The sequence below is a fragment of the Chelonoidis abingdonii genome, chromosome 25 (assembly GCF_003597395.2).
Source record: "Chelonoidis abingdonii isolate Lonesome George chromosome 25, CheloAbing_2.0, whole genome shotgun sequence".
NCBI lineage: Eukaryota > Metazoa > Chordata > Testudines > Testudinidae > Chelonoidis > Chelonoidis abingdonii.
This window is the reverse complement of record NC_133793.1, coordinates 12376155-12402348: the sequence shown is the minus strand read 5'-3', so window position 1 is coordinate 12402348 and position 26194 is coordinate 12376155. Positions and strand designations below refer to the sequence as shown.

The 26194-nt window shown below is 39.6% G+C and overlaps 1 protein-coding gene across 50 annotated transcripts in view; it reads right to left on the bottom strand.

Moving 5' to 3' along the window:
• Positions 1–26194, bottom strand: part of EPB41 (erythrocyte membrane protein band 4.1) — a 156516-nt gene that overhangs the window by 52072 nt on the left and 78250 nt on the right. For 11 of the 50 annotated variants that reach the window (XM_075060905.1, XM_075060913.1, XM_032802803.2 and 8 more), the window contains exons 2-14: positions 24198–24428; positions 20997–21101; positions 17343–17385; positions 14836–14911; positions 13720–13938; positions 11470–11557; positions 10742–10894; positions 9545–9642; positions 7399–7571; positions 6346–6462; positions 4695–4820; positions 3048–3173; positions 1004–1215 (exon numbers count right to left, since the gene is read on the bottom strand). In XM_075060905.1, coding sequence (XP_074917006.1) covers positions 1004–1215; positions 3048–3173; positions 4695–4820; positions 6346–6462; positions 7399–7571; positions 9545–9642; positions 10742–10894; positions 11470–11557; positions 13720–13938; positions 14836–14911; positions 17343–17385; positions 20997–21101; positions 24198–24428 — 1767 coding nt within the window. The remainder of the gene's footprint in view (positions 1–1003; positions 1216–3047; positions 3174–4694; positions 4821–6345; positions 6463–7398; positions 7572–9544; positions 9643–10741; positions 10895–11469; positions 11558–13719; positions 13939–14835; positions 14912–17342; positions 17386–20996; positions 21102–24197; positions 24429–26194) is intronic. The other 39 variants (XM_075060946.1, XM_075060925.1, XM_075060906.1 and 36 more) reach the window with 7 other exon arrangements.

Here is a 26194-nt window from a genome sequence, read left to right as displayed (position 1 = left end):
GAGGATATTGCACTGTCTCCTCCCTTGTGCCTCAAGTGCTTATTTTATACATACTGATCTTCCATGGAATATAACTACATCTACCATACGTGACTTGCTCTCTATATGATGTAATTACAAGAGTTTGACTCCCAACAAAAAATGGGGAAAACAGAATGTATAATATTCAGAGTGACAGGAAACAATCTTAAGTTATCTACCCTTTCTGCCTCTAGATTCTCCACAATCCACACCCTCTCTCAAAATAAACTTTAAAATAATAATGTTGAAACACCTCTTCATATACTATTCTGGCTTATATTTTTATCTAACTATATTTTACACAGAATATTCACAGAAGAACCAGATATTTTCACTTTCCAATTTTTAAGTATTCCCACTTAATAGTATATTCAACACAGACTCTAAACAGTGTTTGAACAGTCATAAATCAACATTTTAGTCCAGCTGCCAGCCTGTCAGAAGTCCACTAACAGCTCTCCAGAGAAAACAAATCAATTAAAACAACAACGTTTTACACTATAAATGCTGGAAGACTCTGGGCCCAATTCTTCTCTCACATGGCGTACATCAGGGACAATTCAACTGAAGTAAAGAGCGTTACTAGTTACAAGAACAAATTCAGTTGTACATGAAGTTAATTCTCAGCAGAACATACCATTTTAAGGTGATCAAAGGGTAACACCGAAATTGTTTAGGACCATCCCTGAAAAAAAGTTCTGCCCTCGGTAATTAAGACATGAAAACTGTACCATGCACTGTAGCATTTTCTGTGGTATCTTGAAGTTCAGGAAAGGTATTCTGTGGAATCACAACCAACTAGCTAGAGGGGATCCCATTCCCAGTCCACTGACTATACAGGGATGAGATACCTCTCTACCCCTTCCCATCTAATGCAACATTGCCATTGGAGGCCATTTTAGAGCTAGCATTCCATATAAAGCAAAAATCACTTGCAGTCCTCACAAATAAACACTTTACGGTAATTCTAAGGCTAGCGTACCTTGGCCACTTCAGATGGTTCCATCTTCACTTTCTCGGGTAGCATTTCTTCATGCTTTCCCTCAGTTTCCACAGCTTCCTTCTCCACGTTAGAGACTACTACTATTTCCTTGGTATCTGATGCAGCTGGTGGGGTAGGTTCAACATGTCTCTGAGCAATGGTTGGTGCAGAGGTGGGCCGTGGGCTTCGGTCAGGTGTAACCACCGCTACTGCTGAACAGGAAAAAAAAAAAAGAGTCAAGGCAAGGTTCAAAATGCATGATTCTAGATCCCTAAGAAAATCTTCCCAGATTAGAGCACTGTAGTTTAAAGAAAAAAAAGGGGGGGGGGGAGGGGAGGAAGCAGCTTGTGCATTTAGTACAGAAAGGTGGAGGATATTTTCCTTATAGTTTTAATAACAAGCATTGTACAGAAAGTTAAAAAGCAAGCTTGCACTCTGCAAAGAAGCCATACCAGAAATACTAATTTACTTGTGACCCTGCAAGGAGTTTCTGGATCTTTCAAACACCACTGATATAAGTTCATCACTATGAAACCTATAAAGTACAAACGTTTATAACTGTGATCATTTGTATTAACTGTACCATGAAGTCCCCAAACAGAAACTTTAGAAGTTTTTGAATCAGACATTGAGATTCTCCATCTCCTCACCATCTCTGGATCAGACTTATGCATTTTCTTTTGGCCAATTAAAAATCACTAGGTATTTCGTATAAAACTTTACAGACAAGCAGCAGTCTCCAGTTGGCTTTCAAAGCAGACTTCTACTTTTTAGGTCAGATGATTTTCCCTGCCACAAGAAGAGTCACTGTTGAGGAACGACACCCATCATTTCCCAGTTGGTGAAAAGTGCAGCACTGAACATATAGGCTTCAAACACAAGTCTGTCAGCAGAAGCGTGCCTCACACACAAGCATTATGTACATGCAAAACTCACCAACCTTTTTCCTTCCCCAATTCTAGCTTCTGAGCAATCAAGTTTCTAAAAATCCTTACATTTAGAATAGGTGGTCAAACTGATCCTTTATGTCAAAGCAAGCCCCAAACAATTCACTAAGCAATTTCTATACCCACAATAGCCTATTCATTTTTATGGTTGTCTAATTAAACTTCTTCCCATTATCTGAAATAATAAATTCAGTATGACAGAAGCTCATATTCATGAGGTCAACTACTGGTTCAAATCAGTGGCGCTGGAACATTTTTAACAGTGGGAGTGCTGAAAGCCAGCCCTCTTACCCCTCTCTGCGCCCCTTCCCCCCTCCCCTGAGCTGGGGCCAGGAGCAGAGCCATGCCTCCAGGAGAACAGGACCAAGACAGAGGTAAGGGGGCTGAGGCTAGGGCCAGCAGCTGGAACCCCAGGCTGGGAGCCCACGTGTGGGGCCAGGAGCTGAGCCCCACCTAAAACCTGGGGGTGCTGCAGCACCCCTCCACACCCTTAGTTTCTGGGCCTATGGCTCAAATAGGACAATACACACTCGGTACTTTGTCCAAGCTAATACTAATTTACTATGGTTCACCCAGCTAGACCCAAGACATCAGAAATTTTCAGATTTAAGGATCATAGTTTGTATGTTTAGATATCCTCTAATCCCTGTTTTGCCTCTCATTCAAAAAGGTATTAAAATGCTTTTTGTCTTTGTCTATAAAATAAAATATGCAGAAATACTGTATGTATTTGACCAATACAAATAGCAGACCAAGAGAAAAATGCAAGAAAACTGCAAACATAATTTTACTGGTAATCAAGTGCACAAATTTGTTGATACTGAAGTTTACTTAATTTTCACACTGTTACATATTAATCCAAGGTATTGCATTTCTCAAAAAACACTTCTCCTACACATCAATAAGTGCCTAGTATTGACCTGGCATCCTTTTGGCACAATCTCATCTAGCACCACTGCCTTGACACTCCTTGTACTGCAGAAGTGACAATAAACATGGGAGAAGTTGTACGTGGTAGCTGTGAGATAGCAAACAGAGTCAGTCTTAGTAGAAGGAAAAGTAAACCACACAGGTGTGAGAAGCCATCACAACTGTACCTGGCTCCTTTTGGACTGGTTCCAGAAATTTGGGTTCTAGTTCTAGATCTTTCATCATCATCACTTTCTTTTCCTCCTCATCTTCGCCTATTGGGCGTATCTCAGTATTTTCAAGGACACGTATAACTAAAAAAATTATGCATTCATTAAAATGCCACCTCAAAAGACAGCACAGAAAAGGAGAAGTTACCAAGAGCAAGCTTGCAAGAACAATCTCTCTTCAGGAACCTTGTCTGAATATCAGCACGCAGAATTAGGATATTAATTTTTTGATGCTTTGGGATAAGAGGACAGGGGGAGAGAAAACAAAATTCACACAGTTTCCTTTGGCAGCCTATAATTACTTATCTGATGTATCAAATACTAATTACTTTGATTACGAGGTTATACTTAAAATGTATTTCTGTACCCAGCATAGTATCGGCTATAGAGGCACAGCTTCTTATGGATAATAACGAAGAACCACGTACAATGAGAGTGGTGAGGCTGAGAAAGGAAACAATTAACTGTCAGGTGTGCACGGATTCAGTGCCTGGGAGGCAACATGTTCACAAAAGTCCATCTCAACAGAGCTGGGTGGAGAAATCGTTACAATTGGGCAATAGCCATGTCTATGGTTTTGGAGGTGTAGTAAGCCACTACTGTGACCCACAGAACTGCATGTGATGGGATCAAAGAGTGGAGGGAATGGGTACCTTGCAGACAAAGACTGGTTGATGGGAGAACACAGGAATGATTTCCCTACAAAGGGAAGAAGAAACTCTGCTGATGCACAAAACTGTGGACCACGTGATCCAGACATAGCTGGCAGGCTGGAAGTGCAAGGCTCTGAGAAACTAGTTTTGCCTGCCACACTGCAGTAGGTAATATCTGGATATTCTGTAATTTATCACAGAGCTAGTTTAATCAACCCTTTCCACAGTATCCAAGTAGGAGATATTTCTACTTATTTTACATTTTATTTTATTACATTATGTTGGTCTCCAACTTCTGTAATTTGCCAATAAAATCTGCCTTTATTTAAGACAAATGGAGGTTTATTTGAAGCAATGGAGTGGCTTGGAAAGAGCAACTGACTCCAGGGGAGGCTGAATCACTACTGAATAGCCACCAAGAACAATGCAATGAAAAAAGGAGGTTGCAATCTAACTCCTCAAACTGTGTAGCACAACAGCTGCCACAGGTCAGGGAGAGCACAACTTGAACAATTCTAGACTTTGTATACTGCTAGTAGGATTCATGACACACATGCCTATGAAAGTAACAACATTGCAGCACTTCCAGCAAGGTACACCACCTTTGGAGGCTGCCATCTGTAGGTATCACAGTGCATGTACCAATGGAACTGCTGAACCACTGCTGTAAAAATATTTTTTATATATGTCTCCCCACCCCCCTAAAGTTGGCTGGGTCATAACTACGTTTGATGTAGCATTATGATTCAAGGTACTTGCCACGTTTACTCTGGTTTTAATTGAGTTAGTACCACACCAAAAATTCTAGCCATATTCTATAGTATTTCAGCACCTTTAACACTGGCAATCCATAACGCTGCTCATACATAACAAATAAGCTGTGTAAAAGCAGGTGTAAGTACTGTAGGAGGTGATGTTAGCATGACTGTATGAGAAGCCATCACAGCTGTACCTGGCTGTTTTTGAAACAGTTCCATTAATTTTGATTCTGGAACAGTAACCTTAAACACCTCCACTTTCTCCTCTTCCTCTTCTTCTGCTATTGGTTTCATCTCAATACTTTCAGAAGTATGTTTGGCTAGAAGAAGTTACGAATGCATTAATATACCAAATGGAAGACTGCAGGGAAGTAACAGTCACTAATGGTGAGGTTAGGGTCAATGGAGACTCACCTCTTAAGAACAGCATATGTCTACATTTGGGGGGGGGGGGGGGGAGCAGCCAACACACTAAAATTGCCTGTTTTAAGCCACTCTAGAAGTTAAATCTTTAGTATAATCCTGCGTTGCAACTGCATACCAAAACAATCAGAATTGTGTCCTGGTGTCTTAGTTGCTAGTCCTTTGCAGTGCCTTGTGGGAGGCCTAGGTTGATTTACAGTATCAATCTCTGACTTCTCAAGCCAGCCGGAGCTGGCAACACTTGCGCAGGCAGATGTCACTTTGGTGTGGAAGAAGATGGGAATGACTGGCCTGTGTCAGTCTCCATCTTAAGAAAAGCATTGATGGGCCTGTCTATACCTTTTTGGACAGAAACATTATGGCTACAAAACAAGGTTTCTATAGTGAATTGTGGTGGAGTGGAAGAATGGGACTCTACTCAAACACGGATATGGAGGATGCTGGCAGGACAGAATTATGCACCAGTAAGCATTCATCATGAGTTTCCTTTCATTATTAGAGAAGTAGCAAACAGAGCAGATCTCGGATAACAACACGTATAATACACAAATTCATCCTAAACAATATACAAAATTTATACACATCTCAGCTTCTTTGCCAAGAAGTCACCAAGATACTGTTGTAACAAATAATAAACATGTCCTAAGAAATCTAGGCTCTACAAAAGATGGCTCCCCAAGATGTCATGAACTACAAAACGTATTTAACAAAATTAAAAAAAAAAAAAAAAGTGAGCAACCTCTAAAATGAAATTCAAAAAGAGTTTTAAAGCAGATGTTTTAGGATCCCAAAAACAATATTCCACATTTTTTAATCTATCATTTATAAAGTACACCAATTTAAAATATAGTCTTATTTGAAATGTAAATCTCTCGATCTGAGCACAGAGTTTCTGTCTAAAAGTCTGCTGGATTTATTTACAACAATCTGTATTCCACTAACCCCTTCTGTTTGCCCTATCACTGCAGAGATATTAACAGGCCTCTTTTTACCTTGAATGATCGCTTAGAAGACAATATGTTCCACCTTGCATTTAGCTGTGATGTTCAGAGTACTTTTACCAGACCTGAAGAAAAGCTTTGTGTGGCTTGAAAGCTTGTGTCTCTGATCAACAGAAGTTGGTCAAATAAAAGATATTACCTCACCCACCTTGTCTCTCTAATCTCCTGGGACTGACAGCCACAACTACACTGCATACGTGTCTAAAAAGTGTAATCAAGCAATTCTATTCCAACATTTCTCCACACTTAAGGACATAAACCCATTCCAGCCTGTTGGCTGCCTGACTATAAAGACACATCTTGCGAAGAAATGAAGAAAAAGGCCAAAATTTGTGAAACATTTCAGAGAGATCAAGAACAAGTATAAAAAAGGAAAGGATAGAAAAGGCACTGCAGAGAGTCATAGCCACCACATCTATACCTGGCTTCTCTCCGAACTGTTCCACAGGTTTTGACTCTGGAATCTCAACCATCACCACATCGTCCTGCTTCTCCTCCAATATAGGTCTGACCTCAATTTTTTGAGACGCACGTTTAGCTGAAGAAATTGTGCACATGTTAACAAGCTACTCATGTAGCATATAGAGAAGGCTGCAGACTTGAATTCGGACAGACGCATTAATTTGGTGTTTTTATTTTCAAGGTCTGATATTAAAGCACAAGATTAGTAAAAGTGGAATTTTCTCTTCTCCTATGGTACTTGCCCATAGAGTTTCAAATGAACGTCATGCCAACACCACTGATGAAGTTTAAAAACTTATTAGCAGTACAAAACAAGTACCACCACTTGGATCCCAGATTTAGTATGGGGATCCAAAGCTAGATCTGTGGTAGCTTTTGAAAACTACTACATCAAAGTTAAAATGTACTATTTCTCTTTTAGCTTTTGGTGGTAACAGGACAAGCAGGTACAGACTTTTTAGTGAAGAGTTTTATGGCATTTTCTCACGACTTGAGTTATTACTTTCAAAACTAAAAAAGGAGTCTTGGGGAGAATGGGTGCTGCTTCAGCATATAATAAAAGAAATCTGTTTCAACAGACTTTAGGAATAGGGTCAGTCTTCAGGATTTAAATTCACAACATTCTTTTTTGCTTGTCTTATTTGACATTTCTGTGAGGTGTCACCCCACTGTCATTTATGAGCTTTATAACAAACCAATTTATTTCTCTCTACAATTTTTTTCTGCCCACAAATTTTGAATCAGAATTGACTATTTTTTTAAGGAACTAAAATTAACAAAATGAACTGCCTTACAACAACTAAGTGTCTAGAAATATATTCCAGGCACTGTCTCAGTTTCAGGCTCTTCACATCAGCTTTCTTCTTTAGCTAAGCTAAATTATTATATTATTATTAATAATAATAAAAGGTATGAAGCCTAAGCCTACAGGGTGATGTTCAATAGCAAAAAAAAATATGGGATGGGTTTCATGTACGGAAACCTTACAATAAGGTAATGAAACTTCCCTCACCTCCATCAAGGCTTCTAGATGCCCGTTTACTTGCTGTTCGTTCAAACTGTGGAGCAGGTCTGTCAATCAAGGCACTAGCTTGTCTTGTCTGGGCCTGCGTTCGTCCACTATAACGGAATTTAGAGCCCAGTGCCAGGAATCTGCTCTTTGGAAGTGCTTCAGGGGAAGTCAGCCTGAAAGGTACACATGTACTTTAGTTTTATATCTTTAAATCACTCATATTATATAGAAAGAAATTAAAGAGATGTGGGGTGGAGGAGTGGAAAAACTGAATACATTTTTCTAAATGATCTCTTAACATCAGGGGCGGCTCTAGCTTTTTTGCCGCCCCAAGCACGGCACTCAAGCAGCCTTTGGCGGCTTGCCTGCGGGAGGTCACTGGTCCCGCGGATTCGGCGGCGCGCCTGCAGGAGGTCCAACAGTCCTGCAGCTTCGGCGTACCTGCTGCCGAATTGCCACTGAATCCGTGAGATTGGTGGACCTCCCGCAGGCAAGCCGCCAAAGGGCCCTTGCAGGGTGCCCCTCACAGCTTGCCACCCCAGGCACGCACTTGAAGCACTGGTGGCTGGTGCCTGGAGCCGCTGCTGCTTAACATAACATATGCCTGGGGGGATTCTACATGACTGTGCGCCCGCCACCACGGAAGAATTCCTGTGCTTCTCTGTAGAAAAAAAACAGGGAAGCTGGGGCACAGGGGGGACCAGGAGTGCAGCTTGGGGCAGGAGTGCCCCCACGCCGCCAGAGTCCAGGCATGGAGGGGGGCACACGGCGTTACATGCCACTCCCCTGCCCCCCACCGCCCATTTCGGCAAACACAGATTTGCCTTGCCTCCTGGGCCCTAGTGCCAGTTGTGCTGCCCTTCTGTGCGCTGGGAGCCTTCCTGTTTTCTGTGCAGCAGTGAGTGCTCTCGGTGGGGCAGGGTGGGAAATGAGGGAAGGGGGGGTGAAGAGCTAAGGGGAAGAGGCATTGTGGAAGGAAGGGGGTGTGGAATAGGGCAGGGGGTGGGGAATGTGAGAAGGGGGATGGAGATAGGAGAATCATGGGGGAGGGGAAGCCAGAGCCTGGCATGCAGCATCCCCTCAGCAGCAGCTGAGGCTCCCCCACTAAGCAGACCCATTGAACCCTCATCCTGACAAGCCCTACCTCCCTATACTTGGACCCCTCCAGTGAGGCCCATAAACCCAAACCCCACCTCACTGATCCCCCAGCAGCTGCACCTGGACCCCCAATCCATCAAGCTCCACTCCCTCAGCACGCAGACCCTTGCAATGTTTCTATATTAACCATAAAATATAACATTTAGATTTCTAAGAAAAAGCTTTAGGGAGTAAGGAATGGCCCTTAGATTATTAACATGGGAGAGTAACATATTTACTATCCAGCAACCATTTTTCAAACCAAAAGACTCGTGTGAAGCATTTTATGTTATTTCTTTAGCACAGCAGTTAATTTGAAGTTGTATAAGGTCAAGAAAAAATTCTTGATAATAGGACCTTTATCACATCAGTACCTGCACCCCAAACTCCCAAAGCTGAGAGGCACTTTCTGATACAACAACACTACAAAGTGGATACCAAAACACAGTGCATGACAGCACCGCAATCAGCATCTTTCTACAAACCTTGACATCCTTAGCTCTCACGAAACTCTGTCACTGGTTCTCTCAATCTCAGCCTCTATTTTATTCAATAATCTCTTAATAAAAAGAAACTATTTAGGGGTAAAGATAGACCACCACCTGACAGAGCTACCAGACAAAATAACCAATAGCTGAGTTAAATATTTGGCAAACACCTCTTTATTCTCATTCTCTTATGGCATTTAGATAAAGATGTTATGCTTTCAGTGCCTTACTTCAAGATCTTTGTATTTTGATGGATTTCTTATGTTATGTTCTTGATAGTTAAACATTCATTTGCTAGCTTGATTTATTTTAGGAACACTAAAATAAACGTCTGTCTCCATACACACTTTTTACTCTTTGCAGGCCTTATTACCTTAAATCACTATGGAGGAGAGTCAGACATATCTATCAGCAAAAGAATTACAAAAATTGAGACTTGAAATTAGTATCACTTTTAAAAACCCACTATAGTTAATAAAGAGGTTTTTTTGTTTTTACACGCAATTTTAAGCAAGACATACCTGAAAAAAGTGTGATGTTCAACACAGACTTTCCACAGTTTCTTAGCTGCCCGATAACTAGGTAGTTTGAATCCAATGGTATTTTCATATTGTTCGTGCTATGGAAAATTGCAATACAGATTATTTTATTATAGCTACAAGTGACGTATGCAAAAGAACATCACTACATGGAACATACCCAGGTAAAACCCAGGCAAGCAATTCCAAAATTCCCCTCACAGAACTTTTTCGCCATTCTTCCACTATAGAGATGAGGGTTTGGTCCACAAACCCTGTAGATATATATGAATATACCCAGGCATCTGCAAGAAGGCGTAGGCCCTTCTATATGGAGCCTATATTTCTCTGCAGCAGCTATGGGATCCCCTTTAAAAGGGATTTTCCACCACAGAAATGAAAACGTGGTCTGCAACTATATTACATTTCTAGGCGTATTTTCCCTGGGTAGGGGGAAACGTGTCTCCTCTGGCCTCCCTACTCATTGTCTGCTTCCATTCATGCTGGACCCAACAAGGTGGGGATAAAACAATGCAGCAGAGGCCACTCCATTCCTCTTTCCACATAGGAAGGAGATCCACGTACAAGTCGAAACAGCATGATCCAGCCCCCTCATACACCATGGTGCTACATACTTTGACAACTGATAAAAGTACAACATTCTGAATTATGAATGGTCATCTAAGATCTTATGAAATGAATAGCTACTTGCTTTCCACAGCAAGAAAAAAAAATGTTTTTACCACAGAATCTTCTGCTCTCCTCATTAAAGTTATGTTTCCAAGTACTATCAGAAAAAAAATCAAACATTTTGCTTCATTTTGGTTATGGTGAAATATTTTGTTTATATCTGTATTTCTGCAACAAAGATCTGTTATGTGCTTGTATTATTCCAATGAGAATATGTTCAACAGCAGAATACTATACTCTACAAATAGGTGGAGCTAACTACTATGTAATTTTATAGGCTCAGACAGATATTTTAGTTTTACATTATAAATTGAATTTACTACAAAGCCAAATAAGACAGGAAATAAGGTATAATTTAAAATGAAAAACCAACTGTACTACTGCAATTATGGAAACAACTTTAAATATTCACAGCATTTTTCTGTTCTTTATGCAAACAAAAACAAACACTAATAAGAAAATGTTTTATGACAATACAGGACAAAAACAGAAGATAAACTGGCAATGTACCTCCCCTGGCCGGATCTTAATGAAGAAGCTGCTGCGTTTGTAGGAAATCTTCAGCACTTTGGGCCAAGGAAAGCGGTTGATTCTCAGTTTATCTTTATAGACGAGAAGGCCACTGGAACAGACTCCCAGAATGATGTCAACTCCCTCCAAGTCCTAAGAAAGTTAATACATGTTTACACCTACAGCACTGTTGGAGTTACAGCTCTAACAACTGATCACCCAGCATTTTCTCTATACACTCCTTTCGGCTTTTCCTGAACAGCTACTGAATTCATTTATCCTGCATGTTTGAACAGCTTCCAACTTCCTACGTGCCAAGGGCCAATTTTACTTTCCTTCATATCTCTCCTTAAAACCTCCTCCCTTCTATTGATCTCTTCTCCAACCCCATCTGCTCAAAGTTTGTGTCTGATCTTTTAGAGTTTATACTGTATTTATCAGAATTCTGAGAGTGGATTACTTTTCAGGATCAAACATTAGTTTAAATTCTTCAGACTAAGAGCTTGTCTACATTGGTAGGTTTATAAAGGGCTCTCTATAATACACAGAGAAGCAAATCAGGAAGTGTAACTTCCTTTTTATAAAGCTTGCACTAATGCTTACAACATATCTATTATATGCTTGCATTTCTGCAAAGGTGGATGCCTTCCTGCCTACATCTTTGAACAGGGCTCTTGAAATAAGGAACCTGTGGGCCACAACCTACTCCAACAACAAAAATCTCTTACCTTGGCTTGGTGAAGGTCAACTCCATACATAGATAGCTTTTTCGCATTCTCAAGAAATTCGAGGTCTGCTTGGGCTGGAGTCATGGATCTAAAAGAGGTTATGTAGAGAAAAAAAAAAAAGACAATGAACTTACTATTTATAATAATTAGTTTAAAAGGAATAGACAGTAATCTTCTGTTTAGCAAAAGAACTGCTGAGCCTTGGTTTGCTGAATTTGTTTTCTGAATGTAGAATGTTATGTTTACAAAAGTTACTGCTTCATATTTATTCTATGATAATTCCTCAACATCTTATGCCTCTGAAGTACCTAGGATGACCATATGTCCCATTTTGGCCGGGACAGTCCCCTTTTTGCACCCCTCTTTCAGATTGAACAATACTTATATATCATGGCGGTAGGCTCCTTAAAAAGTACAAAGAGAGCTAGATAATAAACAGTTCAGTGTGGTCTCTGTAACTGAACACGTCAGTATATTAGCGTAAATATGCACAATATATGATAGCATTTCTTTTTCAAAAAGTTAAAAAAAAGTTTTAGTTTAGTTATTATGATCCTCTAACCTGATACAAGAGCTGCTCAAGAGAGACCCACCAGTATGAAAAGGTAGTCACAGAGGGATAAAGAAACCTTTCACAAATATTAGGTTAAAGGAAAAGTTCATTCCTATGGAGTCAAAAGACATATCTGGCTTCAAGACTAAGCTTGAAAAGTTTCTGGAGGGGATGGTATGATGGGATAGCCTAATTTTGGCAATTAATTGATCTTTGATTATTAGCAGTAAATATGCCCATTGTCCTGTGATGAGATGTTAGATAGGGTGGGATCCAAGTTACTACAGAGCATTCTTTCCTGGGTGCTGGCTGGTGAGTCTTGCCCACACGCTTAAGGTTTAACTGATCGCCATATTTGGGGTCAGGAAGGTTTTTTGCCTTCCTCTGCAGCGTGGGGCCGGAGTCACTTGCTGGAGGATTCTCTGCACCTTGAGGTCTTTAAACAATGATTTGAGGATTTCAGTAACTCAGACATAGGTTAGGGGTTTGTTACAGGAGTGGGTGGGTGAGATTCTGTGGCCCGCGTTGTGCAGGAGATCAGACTAGATGATCATAATGGTCCCTTCTGACCTTAAAGTCTATGCGTCTATTCCTTTTAATATCATCCAACAAAGCTGAAAGTACAGCTATATACCTAGTAATAAATTTGAAAAATTGCTACACTCTGAAATCTTTCCACCAAGGTAGAATGCAATTGTACTAGCTCTTTCTGTATATTAAGATCATGAACCCCATCGGGTAGAGGACACATCTTTTTAATGTTTTATATGGTGCTGGTGCTTATGCTAACATACGAAAAGGAAGACAAGGCCCCCTCCCCTACAGGAAAACTGAACAATAGAAGAGGAGAAGAGAACAAAGGACAAAGTTAACAATATGCACACTATACAGTTCGAAGTGGAATCAAAGCCATCCTCCACTGTCATAAGGGTGATGACTAAAGAGACTCCAAAAGTGGGGTTCTTAAAAGATACTTTTTAAAGTTTCACAGAACTCTTCTAAAAAGAGTTTATTTTTTCTAGTAGGAAGGAATAAAACCTTTTTACTGACCAACAGCTGCAAGATATTCTCAGAACATTCTCACTGGTTTTGGACTCACCAATGTTTTCACCAACTCCTTTGTTATTCTTTATATTGCGGTAGCGCCTAGAGGTCCCATTGTGCTAGAGACCATACAAACAAGTAAAATGAGAACACAAAGAACCTCTGCCCTAAAGAGTCTAGGATTATGACAAGACACAAACGGTAGACAAATGGACAACAATGGGAGTGAGTGGAGGGGGAGAGGGGAAGGAAGCAGTAAAGGCTACACTTTGTAAGTAAGTAGTGTCAATGGGTAATTAGTATTACATGACCAACTCTGGACTCTCTCAGTATCTGATTCCTTCATAGCACTATCAGCATAGTTTATGCAAATTAAGTGGGTTATAAATTCTGGAAGGACTTTTTGTAACTGTTTGGAGGTTATTTATTTACTTAAGGCAGATGGATTTTCTTTGTGAACTGAAAACTCATCTATGAAACTAACTCTCTCTCTCTCTCTCTCACTGTTGTTCTGTTTGAAGGCTCACAAAAGATATTGATGGCCCTGAAAAAAGCAAAAACAAAGAATTTGGGAAAATACTAAATGGCTATAATTCTAATTACCCCTTTTACTTTGTGGTGCACAGACAAATACCCTTAATACCAGCACTCACCTGTATGTTTTATGTAGTTCCATGACTTTTTCTTCAAGTTCCTTTGTCTGGTTTGGGGCCAGTTTAAACTCACTGACATAATCTGCACTATGTAACTCTGGGTCATAATCTCCCAATTCAGACTGGACTGTGTAAGAACTCAGCAGGGCCAGTGTCGCAAAGGAACAAGGCAGACGCCCTGTAACAATGTCATGTCTAAGCTGAAGACACAAATAATACCTACAGGGAAGAAGCAGAAGATGTGATTTTAACTGAGAGTTCAATAGAACAGTGGTTCTCAACCAGGGGTCCAGGGCAGGTTTCAGGGGGTCAGCCAAGCAAGACCAGCATTAGACTCGCTGGGGCGCAGGGCAGAAAGCCAAAGCCCCATCACATGGGGCTGAAGCCCAGAGCCCTGAGCCCCACCACACAGGGCTGAAGACGAAGCTTGAGCAACGTAGCTTCGCGAGGGCCCTGTGGCATGCAGTCCCAAGCAACTGCCCTGCTTGCTACCCCTTGACGCCAACCCTGGCTTTTTTATGCAGAAAACCAGTTGCTGTGGCATAGGTGAGCCATGTTGATTTTATAGCATATTGGGGTGGGCCTCAGCAAGAAAAAGGTTGAGAACTCCTGCAACAGAAACAAAAACGTGGTCATTTTATTTTGAGCGCAAGCTCCTGAGGAAATGAGGAAGGCGGCGACTTTTTATGCTGCTAAATGGCATGGAGTGGTGTTTGTATTGGCTTATAAGAAAAAAAGAGTCACTGCACCCTCTTCATTCAAAGGATAAGGGCTAAACCTCAGTAGTCTGAAAGGAAGAACGATCACAGGATTTAAAAATAAAATCACCCCCTTCAAAATGGAGCAGAGGATGCTTTTGATAACTGAAATCAGATTTTGTTCAAGGCATTTAAAGGTACATGTAGGGATGCATAAATAAAAATCACGCACATATAGACTTCAATGCCGACTGTCTAGTCTTATAGTATTAACTCTAAAATATACCTGAAAAGATTTATAAATAGCTTTCGAGCTTTTACCTGAAAAGCAAAATATTATGCACTTGTACTTTCCACTCTCAGTATTTTACTAAGTGAGCCTGATTAGCAGAGTTAATGGGAAATAATCTGTCTTTACCTCGTTATATCCTCTGTCAGCTGTGCTGGATCTGGTGGATAAAACTTCACATTGAATGTAAAGTTCCAGGGGCCTCCTGTAATTAGAAATATACAAGTTTTGAAAATTTACAACAAAAATGTTCACAATACAGAAGTTTATAAAAATTATGAATATCAAACCTGACTTTAAAAATAAAGGATTCAAATGATTTTATATTTGAATGCTGCCATTTGAACTATTGATTATAGAATGTAGTTTAAAGAGAAGTTTCTGATCGGTTTTCATTTACTTAGCTTAAAATATATCTTTTATGGGGAACATGTAAGCAGACTATGTGGAGGTGGACATATTCAGATAATATAAAAAATGTGGAATTCACTTGTTTTGCAATCTGCTGCTCATTAAATACTTCATACCTCTTTGCTTTTCATTGATGTGATCAAGTATGAATAGAGGACAAACTGTGGTGTGGGTTAATGAATTAGTATTTTACCACCAAACACTCAGGTTTTAAATCTCCCGTAGGTGAGAAGAAAAAGGTTTTTAGTGGTTAAACATTGGCCCATGCCACACAGCCACCATATAAATTCAGTACAAATGTCAATGTGTAGTCAAGAAACACCCAGGACTAAAACAGCAACCATTTTGCAGGTCACGACTGAAATGTTTTAGTACAGCTGAATTACAAGGTTTATTTAGCACTTTCAGAGATCATACTTAGCTCTAATTAGTGTAATCAGTCTTACTTCTAGGAGCACTACAATTATATTCAAAATGCATGCTCAGCCACTGTTCAATAAATCTCATCTAACAAGCAAATTTATACAAAAATGAAACCTTTCATATATTCTCTGGGAGTCACATTATATTTGAAAATAAAGATTTTTAAACAAACTGATCAGTGAAATCATTAAAAAGATACAAAATATAATATTCCAATCTAGCACCTTACAATCATAATTACATTGTGTGGACATTAAAACTCACCCCTCCCCTCCTTACTTCAGAGAGTTCAGATACCAAGAGGGCAGTAGCTTTAAAGATTTATTTTTTCAAGTGTTCAGAATGAGGTCACCATTTCCTCTTGGAGGGTATAATCAATTTTGCCCTTAGATAGCTGACCTGAAGGGCACAGGCATTAAATGCTTCAGTAGGGAATTTCTAACATTGCTGCAAAAACCTGAGTCAAATATAATGACTTCATTCATTACCCTCTAATTCAGTAGTTTAAAATGGTAGTTAATTCAGGAAGGCAAGTTTTCCTGATTTGGTTTCTTAAAGGATTTAATAAGTCCCATATGAGGCTGGGACAGGGGAGGATGGGAGAAATCAAACAGACTCCATTTACACATTTGCCTCTTACCCAATACCATAACTGAGTTAAGAGACAAATCCTGCCATTTTCATTCTATGGTGCCAGAAACCTTCAAATTATTCATGCATAAGTTCAAGATAATGGTGAGCAACTTTCCATCTATTTTAAGGGGAACACAAACATTCTGGGATTGTCTGTAGAAAAGTACTGTTCCCTTTTTTAGATCTGTATCTTAATCATGTCATTTTTCCAGTAAAACAATTTAAATTTATCTCAATCAGCTGAGTGAAACAAAGGGTTCCTTTAAATATCATCCTGCTGTAGGTTTTTGCACCAGTCTCATAATATTGTACTTTTACCACGAATGTCTCAAAGGAGAAAAGCAGCTAAAGCTGTGCACACGAACAATTGCTTTTGTAGATTATAAAAATGGATGACTGAATGAACAAGCTTTCCCAGTGCTGTTTGTTTATTAACACCAGTGGAGTTTTGCCTCTATTATGCCACACAGAGAACCTCTTCAGTTCATAGCTTTGTTGAAATACCTCTCTTCCTCCCTGTAAACCTACACAGAAATCCACTTTCACTACAGTGAGAAGTCTTGAGTTGTGTGTATTCTTTGAAGAAAAACTGGTTTCTGAAAATGGATCTACATGGACACTGGTCCCTGCACTGAACTGGCCCAATATCAAAAGAAGTCACCATCCATTTCTGCTTATACTGTGAGACATTCATCCTGACACTGTTCAAGCCACTTGTTCAACTCGGATATCCTATTTGGATGCCTGAACACTTCTGAAGAATCCACAGAAGTTTGCTACAGCATATACTTTTCTTTTCCCGTTTCCCATCTCCTTATTTATTCTTAAGTGATTCTCCATGACATTCATCTCTTCCCCCTCCGCCCTCCCGCCACACACACACACCAGCAGGCTGAAAGACATCTACCTAATTCTGGACTGCACTATGGAGGCACAGCATTTGTCTACCTCCTGACAATGTACTGTAGGATATTCTTCATTGTACCAAAGTGCCACTATTAAGAGTAAAAATAGGGAGTGCATGCTGTTTGAACTTGTGCTGATCCCTGACAAACACCTTTCCATGAACTCTAACTGGTCTTCGAGGGTTCTCTGAATTGTAGGCCAAAGCTATAAATATCTACCAATAAAAAAAAGAAAATAGATCAAGATGAACTCAATCCACTTACCATGAACCTGCTTTTTTATTTCTTTGGCAGAATCCAACCATGTCTATAAGAGGAGAAAACAGTAAAATTCACATGGTTGACAAGTATGAAAAACTCCACAGGAAACAGTTGAGGAGATAATCTATGTAGACATTTTTATCCAGTTTCCTCAGTTGTCCATAATTTATCTCTTTTATTTGTATTTTTGGGGAGCAAGGAGGTGGTGCAAAACTGATGCCAGTGAAATTATTTCACAATCCTGCCAATGCTCCTCCTTCAGTTATAACCTGAAACATCTCAGTCTTGAGCCTCTTCTTAGCAAAAGCTATCAGTTGTAACACACTGTATGAAGACAGTGCAATATTGATAATCATCTTCTAGAGGCTAGAATGAAACCATCAAATTCATGTTCCTGTGACCTAAGCAGGATTTGTAAACCTGTGTCTTCTGAAGTGAAAAACTAGTATGCCTACCCCATTCAGCCCTCTAAGGTCATCTTTCTTAACCTAAAGGACATTTTACTTTACATGTTTACTGGTACAACTGTGGATAAGTTTAATTTAAATTCATTATTAAAAATATGCTCCTTCTACTCGTCCAATCTTTACAACTAGTGCTATGAAACCCATGAAAAACAAAGCCCACAGGCCATCTACATAGCATTTTTGGGAGTCTACGGTTTTGTCAGCATAGCGATTTTAAATGTAAGTGCTGATGCTACCAATGTTAGTTTTCTCCAATGAGAATGGGACAGCCTAGCTGACGGCTCTAATGCAGCCTAAGTGCAGTCATGCATTCATGGAACTCATCCTGTCTGCCTAATCCAACAGACAATGAGGGGTTCAGTAATTAATGATGCTCTTATCCAATGCTGTTTCATGAATCAGTGGGAAACAATTCTCCCTTTCAAACTAGTATCAACTCCAGTATAAACTCCTTCAGTGCTAAACAGTCCCTCCATTCACTTTCCAACACTGGAAAAACAGAGGATGAAAGTGTCCTTCCTTGCAGACACTGTTGGTTTATTTCTGAAGGTAGAAATATTTAGGTATGATAATTTTCATGTGTATGTGCGTGTGCACACGCACACCTCCCTCTCTCCCATCAAACCCTAGCTAACATTTTAGAGGACGTTCAAATGTTGGTTTGTTGAAGACTTATTAAAATCATTTTAGCTGGTAAACCAAATAACTAGGTGAGGGTGCTTTTTAGAGAGTACTGTAGTGCTGGAGGGAATGCCAGACTTGGAAGTTTACACTCTATTAAACAGAAAGATATATAGATATAGATATATAAGGCAATTATCTCAAAAGAGCAAAAGGTGGCTGCAAACATTAATAGTTTATTCTAGACTGGGATTAAAATCTATATCAAGCAGCTGTTTAACTCTCTCATTCTTGGTTTTAAGTGACAATAAGTCTCCAACACCGAATAATCCTGCTGCTAACAGTGTTCCCTCACTCACTGCAGTCCATACGAAATTACCGCAGCTAACTCCGAACCAGACATCAAGTGAATAAAAAAAAAAAGGCATGTGTACAATTCTGTTTTCAAAGACGGCAATGCAATTGGCTTTCTTCCACTCCTCCTGTCCCAAACCTAAGGAAGTCTGCTTGACTCAAAAGTAAGGTTTACAAAGAGAGGCAGACAAAAGGGGAAGTGGTCAGAGAATGATGACCTGGCAATTTTCTTCCCACAACACAATACACATTGGTTACAAGACTTAGCTTGAACTGCTTGACATTTCTGCCCTTAAAAATATCGAACAATGTTTTACATATAGTAGATTCCATTAAGTATGGAGTAAACAACCTCTTACTGCAAGAATGAAATCAAATTCTAAATATAAGATAATAAAAACGAAACTTCAGCTGACATGAAAGCCACCATTCTGTTAACTGTCCACAAGAATAATCTGTCTTTGTATCTTTTAAAGAATCTTTTAATGGTTTAATTTCTTCATCCCACCATAGTAAACCAGTTTATCATAAATGATTCCAATATGTGAAACAGGGAGGTAGCCAGAATACTGACCATGAGCTATGAAAAGTCTTTAAGTACATTTTAAGTCAGATAATGATTCGAAATCAACCCCCAGTTAGGCTTAATTTTTACTAAACAAGGCCTTACTTAAATTTTATGTCAGGCAGTCTGATTTGTTAAAGAACACTCAAGCAGGTTTAAACAATGCATGACAATGACACTGCATAAATCTAAACAAAATCGAAGTAAAACTGATCAACTTGAGTTTCAGTATGAAGAATTTAACTTATTTTCAGCAAATACATTAAAAATTGCACTGCCTCACTAAATATTTGCACTTTTAGTATTTTCCTTCCTTTCTGTCAGTGACAAGCCTCAGCTTGAAACATTAATCCAGAATGGCCTCCCACCAAATCTTGTAAATGCTGACAAGAGCTCAAGGGACATTTTCCAATGATGGTCATGCCAGCTGGAGCCATTCTCCTGTGATATTTTTTCACTCTAAAGGGAAAAGTGCTCCAAGAAGGCTACACACTTATTTGGCTAGTTCAAATAATCACTTACATTTCTTTCCATTTTTTTACAAACTTGGAACAGCCAGCATTGTACCGCAGAATACTAGGGTGCAGGGAGTAAGTGGTTTCCACTCATAATATTGATTGACTGGTTCATTCAGATACAAAATACAAGATGTTGATTGCTTCTCTTATTGCCTTTAGTACATACATTGAATAATTTATGACTATGAAGAAATTATCTCTGATTTCCTTTTGTGCTCAGGTTCTTCCACATCTTAAGTATCTACTCCTCTATCCTATCCACTCTATTTTGTGGACCACAAATTATTTTTTATTTAAAAAGGAAAAACCCTAATATCTCCAACACTTCTGAATTACTTAAATCCTTGAGTTCTTCTGTTGCATCTTTATAATGCAGTAATAAGACAGACAGACAGAAAGAAAGACTAATATAATCTATTTTGCATGTGGCTTCAGTTCCTCTAGAATAGATTTTTTCCAGGTTCGTTTTGCTCCCCTCCATTAGCAAAGTCCACACTGCCCTATTTTATTGTAGTTTCTATTTTATTCATAGTATCGTTACTTTTACAATTCACACACTTTGCCAATTCTTAGAAAAGGTCTTTCACACATGGGAAGAAAATAAAAATATAGCTAGATTAAGCATAATTTTTTTTTATCAGAAGGGTAGCTGTGTTAGCCTGGATCTGTAAAAAGCAACAAAGAGTCCTGCGGCACCTTACAGACTAACAGACATATCGGAGCGTAAGCTTTCATGGGATGAAATCAAGGGACCCTCAATACTTACCCCAGCACCTGGGATGTAGTTGATACATTAGGTTGGACAAGCCCACTGCACTTTTCTCTTGTTACCCACAAAGCCATCTGCTGGAGAGGTGTTGGCAGGCATCCCCAGTGTAGTGGGCTGTGGAGTTAACACCCCATTGAGAGATGGTATAGTTCCCCCTCATAGCAATTGTATTGAATATTATTCATCCATGAAAGCTTATGCTCCAATACATCTGTTAGTCTGTAAGATGTCACAAGACTCTTTGCTGCTTTTTACATAATTTTTTGGGACGCTACACACTTCTTCCCATTTTGGAGACAACCTATCAAGAAGAGTTTTGGGTTTTTTTGATTGCTGACTGTAGTTCCACAAGCACCTTCTTACCTTGGAAGTTGGAGAGTCCCATATGGCCAGTCCAAAGTAGTCTTCTTCCAGAAGATTGAGGTGCTCGCATACTTTTCTAAGAAGATCCTGACCCTTGGCATGTTTCTGCAAATAAGTAACAGAGATTCAATATTATACATAGTTTTTTGCCTCTCCTCTCCCCCCAAAAACTCTCCCACTCTACATAACCACTAAAGAGGGCTGGATTCTTGAGCAAAAGAAAGGGTACTGACTGGCTCAGCAATTTATGGCCAAGTATTTCACTTTACAGGCAAGAGCATCAGATAGGAAATTCAAATACAGCAAACCCAAATTATTGGGGAAGTGTTTAAAACTGATGTAGACTCTGTTGCTGACCATATTGACTAAGCATCCTGAAAGTCATTTTATCTGCACATCAGTTTATCCATCTCAAAAAATGCGTATATAATTATTCCCTACCCAAAAGAGGAATTGTGTGGCTTAAGAATTTATAAAATGCTTTGAGATGGTACTTATGCTACAGTGATAGATGGCAGTACAAAATGCTACATTAGCTAGGTTTATCAAGTGGTGACCAGACTGAGACTTGTGATGGGAAATAGCACCTATTATTCTGACACTGTATTTTGGGACATACCATGATCCAGTAGATTAAGCATAGAACTGGGAGCTAGGAATCTTGGGTTCCAATCTTAGCTGTGCCGCTGACTTCCAATCAGAAACTCCCCATCTCAGTATTTCCATGTAAAATTAGAATAATATTTATCTGTCTTTATGATTAATTTAGGTTTTTTCTAAATGTTCTGAAGTGAAATGTTATTTAAATACTACACTTCGGGGAGGTTTGTTTGATTTTTATTTAGGCATTCATTACACCACCACTTTCAGAACAAGAATAAGCACAATACAGGAAGCTCCCCAGGAATTAAAAATTACTTCTAACCCACTGTATTTTCATTTTTAAACTACTTTAAATGCTACAATATGTTCATTTTAAATTAAAAAGATTAAAAATTAAATCTAAATATCTGCCATATAGCAGAGTTCAACAAAATTTCAGACTGGGTCTAATCCACATACATCTGTCCTAACAACTAGATTTTATCAAACATTCTAGAGAAACAATGGACATTTTGATAATTTAACCTTTAGATGTTTTAAGAGAATCAGACTGGCAGAGAGAGACAGAGACAGAGACGCTATAGCCTAAAGGGATTTACAGCTCCAGGGATACAACTCTAACTACAGCTAAGAAACTGCAAACTGCAGCAAACAATTTTTTAGGCTTCAACTACATAATTGTCCCAGGCCTTCCCTTAAAAGGTTAGCTATTTCTTGTGATCGGATAAGGTTTTGCCACAACCATGTTCCTCACCATCTCTAGGACATAAAATTATGTTACCAGAAGCATCCCATATGATAGCCATGGTAGAAACACTGTTACACGAACACTGATGCACTGACCTAATTGTACAGGGTCATCTAAGGTAACTGCTCTGCACAAGAAGCCCTAGAAACCTAAACAGGTCACAAATGAGCAACTAAACTTAACCAGTGGGCTCAGGGCTTAATTAGCTCAAAGACTAAATACCAGATTGTTTAAGTGTTGGGCTAGTACTCAGATGTTGAATTAGATTTCTGTTGACTTCTTACTGCTATGACACTGGGATCATCCTATGAGATATATATGAAAAACATGTACAGCCAAAAACCTTTCAGCTATAGGGGACTGAGCAGAGCTTCTGAAATCCATTTAATGGGGATGCTAAAAACATTATTTGTTTACTGCTATTTCTATTCTGAACAATACTGCTAGACACTGTAGCTCTACTAGCAATTTTTACACACCAACATAAAGGGCATGTTGGCCCAGCTCATCAGTTTCGTTGTTGTGTCTTGAACATTTAAGGACAGGCATTCTAGGACTTGTAGACCTACCTATGCCCATCAGGCACTGCAAGCCGAGAACAAGCCCTTTTAGGAAAGAAAGTAGAATAAAAGCCAAGCCACTTTCTCAGTGTAAGACAAGAGACAGAGATCTCCACTGGGAAACTTGAAGCAGAACACCAGCAGCTGCTAGGTCTCCCCAGGCAAGGGCAGGGGGAAGAGGAAAAGACTGCCTTGAATCCATGCACCAAGAGATGAACCCCTTAACCTAAAGAGAGAACTTATGAACCTCTGATACGAGGACAGAAGGCAACCCAGACCATAGTGAGAGGGCTGTAAAGGCTGAAGAGACAGTTTACAGAATCTGAAACAGAAGGGTGAATCAAGCCTGAGCAGATGGTGTAGAAAGGAGAGGCTTCCTGTGTTGGGATGCATTTGTGTCAAGACTTGTTAAACTACACCCAAAGGGAGACAGTTTCAGAATTTGTCATTTTGCACGCAGCTCCCCCTGATGGAAAACTAAGGCAACTGCAACACTCTGATGACAGGAAGAGAAGCAATCCTTTCACAACCACTAAAACCCCAAATTTGATAATTAAGAATGAGTGTTCAGAACCAGGGTTTGGCCTGGCGGTAGTGCTACCATCACCCTTTGTAAGAATTCCTGTAAATATTGATGTAAGGATTGTGTCTTAGATAAATGATTAAGACAGACTTGGATTAAATACATCTGATAGTTATGTGCCCACTAAGGACGCCTGCTAACTCTTTCAAGGCATAGCTCATATGAGAAGGAAGAATTTGAAAGAATAAAGCAAAAATAAGTATTTTGACCAAATTTAAGTGGTGATAACGTCATTTTTTCTGTGGTGATTTGCTGAAACTATTTTCCTGTTACTAGTCAGCAGCACGTGATCTTAGATTTCCAAGGTATTCTGGGTGAAAAGCCAGCAAAGCATACAGATCCAGCTGACAAGAAACATTTTATGGCTCTGATCTGAATATAATTTAGAGTTATAATCAAATCTTAAGAGGATGTAAAATTATATCTCACACTCAAGCCTGGAGTATCAGAAATAGGGGCAAATGAAGGAGAAAGCATCAGCAAGTGAGATGACAGCACTTTAAAAAAAATCCCTCAAATAGAAATGTTGGATTTTTTTTTCCAATGTCCAAAGTGCCCCACATTCTTATCATATCTTAAATAAATTGTTATGGTTTATGGCAGAAGTCCTACTCCAATGGAGTTAAACCATTTACTTCACTGGCAGCATCACCCAATTCCAAACCCTCCCCCCCGCCACCCATTTTAAGAGACTGAATGGCACTTACATCCAAAGCACACTCGTAAACGGTGTCATCCAGCAAGGAAACCTTGCAGTACATATTTCTGTGTCTTCTTACTGATTTCTGGGTGGCTTTTAATTCTTGGTCTGCCTTTGTCTCAGGGTTCTCTCTTTTCAACTCTGCCTTGGAACACTCTTCCTGCACTCCGTCTCCTTCCTTAATCTCAAGGTCTCTGCTCTCTGGGTCTTGATCTTCTCTCCTGTCCTCCTGAGCAGGCTGAAATCCCACAACACCATATCTATTACCTTACATGTTTCAAACAAGTAGTGTCAAACAGCATAAATGTGCTGTAGGTGATTAAATCCCATTAGAGATCAAAGTGGGCCACCTCACAGTGGCTCAGCAACCTCGAATTTTTCTCTGGTGCTGTATCTTGTGCTCTAAAGTCTACAATTTCTTTTTCTAAACTACATTTCTAGCCCTTCTCATTGAAGATCATTTCAATGTAAACCAATTCAGTGATGTCTGCCCAAGTCTGCAAAGAATCTGAAACAGCAAACAGCTCAAATGTCAACTGCTAGTTATTCAGTTCAAGGGCACGTTAATTCTGAAGTCTAATGAAAATTTATATCAGTTTCATTAGCTATTAGTTTATCAAAGCATGTCAGAAGGGACAGGGTTGATTATATTATGAAGACATGTTCAATCTACTGTTAGTGGCATCTCATTTTTGATTGGAGACTCATTTTTCCAATCTGACCCCTCAATCTTGCAGGCAAAATGCTCAGCTAATCCATAAAAACAAGCAATATCCTAGAATTGTTTCATTGTAAAACAGTCCTTTCTACATTTCCACTGGATCCCTGAGAATGTGTCAGTTTTCATCACAATAAACCTACCCACATAATACAGAATTTAATTTTGGGATCCAACATTCTAATCAGTCTTCCTGTGTTATGAGTGATAATTAAAACAGAAGACTGCCTTCATGCCATTGTGGGAACATATGCTTTAGTATCTGCAATTATTTATATTTGATCAATGTTCACAGATTGCTGCTTTCTGCTATGACAGAGATAGGACAATCAGGTAGCAGAGAATCAGATGGATTTGGACACAAATGCTGGCTCAGAAGCTTTACAACAGGACACTGCACATAAATGGTTTCACAGTAGAAATATCTGTTAAAAGTCAGGATTTAAAAGAACATTAATACTAATTTTAAACATTATAGTCAAAATTAGCTTGTACGCACTGACTGTGGGGCTTGTTTTTGCACAAGTTCACATATACTCAGTGTACCAAATGCCTACAATTTTATTGCAAACCTCACTCATAGTATTTGTTTTGCTTAAAGGCCCAGCTCCTGGAGACAAGTGATTACATAAAAATCTCAGTTCATATTTTCAAGCTTCTCTCTACAAACATGAGGGATAGAAACTTTTTTAAAAAACTAAAGTAGAGTGTATTGTAAAGGCTTAAACTAAAAGGCAAACAAGAACCTCCACAATTATTATTTTTTAATCTCATGATTTTTCGGAGCCCAACTCATGATTTCTGAATGTTTGGTTTGGTAATGCTATACAATTTAAAGTGGAAATTTCTCAAACTCCTCAAGTCAAAAGAAATGACAATAACTCCTCATTAATGTTGTAGTTGTGTTCCTAAAAAATGCTACTTGGCCCTCCCACACGTACACGCTCACTCTGTGGAGGTGAGGTACAGGAGCGGGGGACAGGAGCAGGGGGAAGGGGACACCCTGACATTAGCATCCCTCTCCCACCCCCTTCTGCACAGCAAGCAGGAGGCTTCCAGGAGCAGCTCCAAGGCAGAGGGCAGGAGCAGCACATAGCAGTGCGGGGAGGGACAGCTGAACTGCCCAGCAATTGATAGCCGGTTGGGCGGCTGCTGCACAGGGAAGTTCAGGGAGCTGATGGTGGACTGCCGGTCCACCCTGGTTCCAAGCCCCTACCAGCTAGCTCCAACAGGCTGCTCTTCCTGCAAGCAGTGGACAAAGAAGGCAGGGCCAAACAATGTGTAAA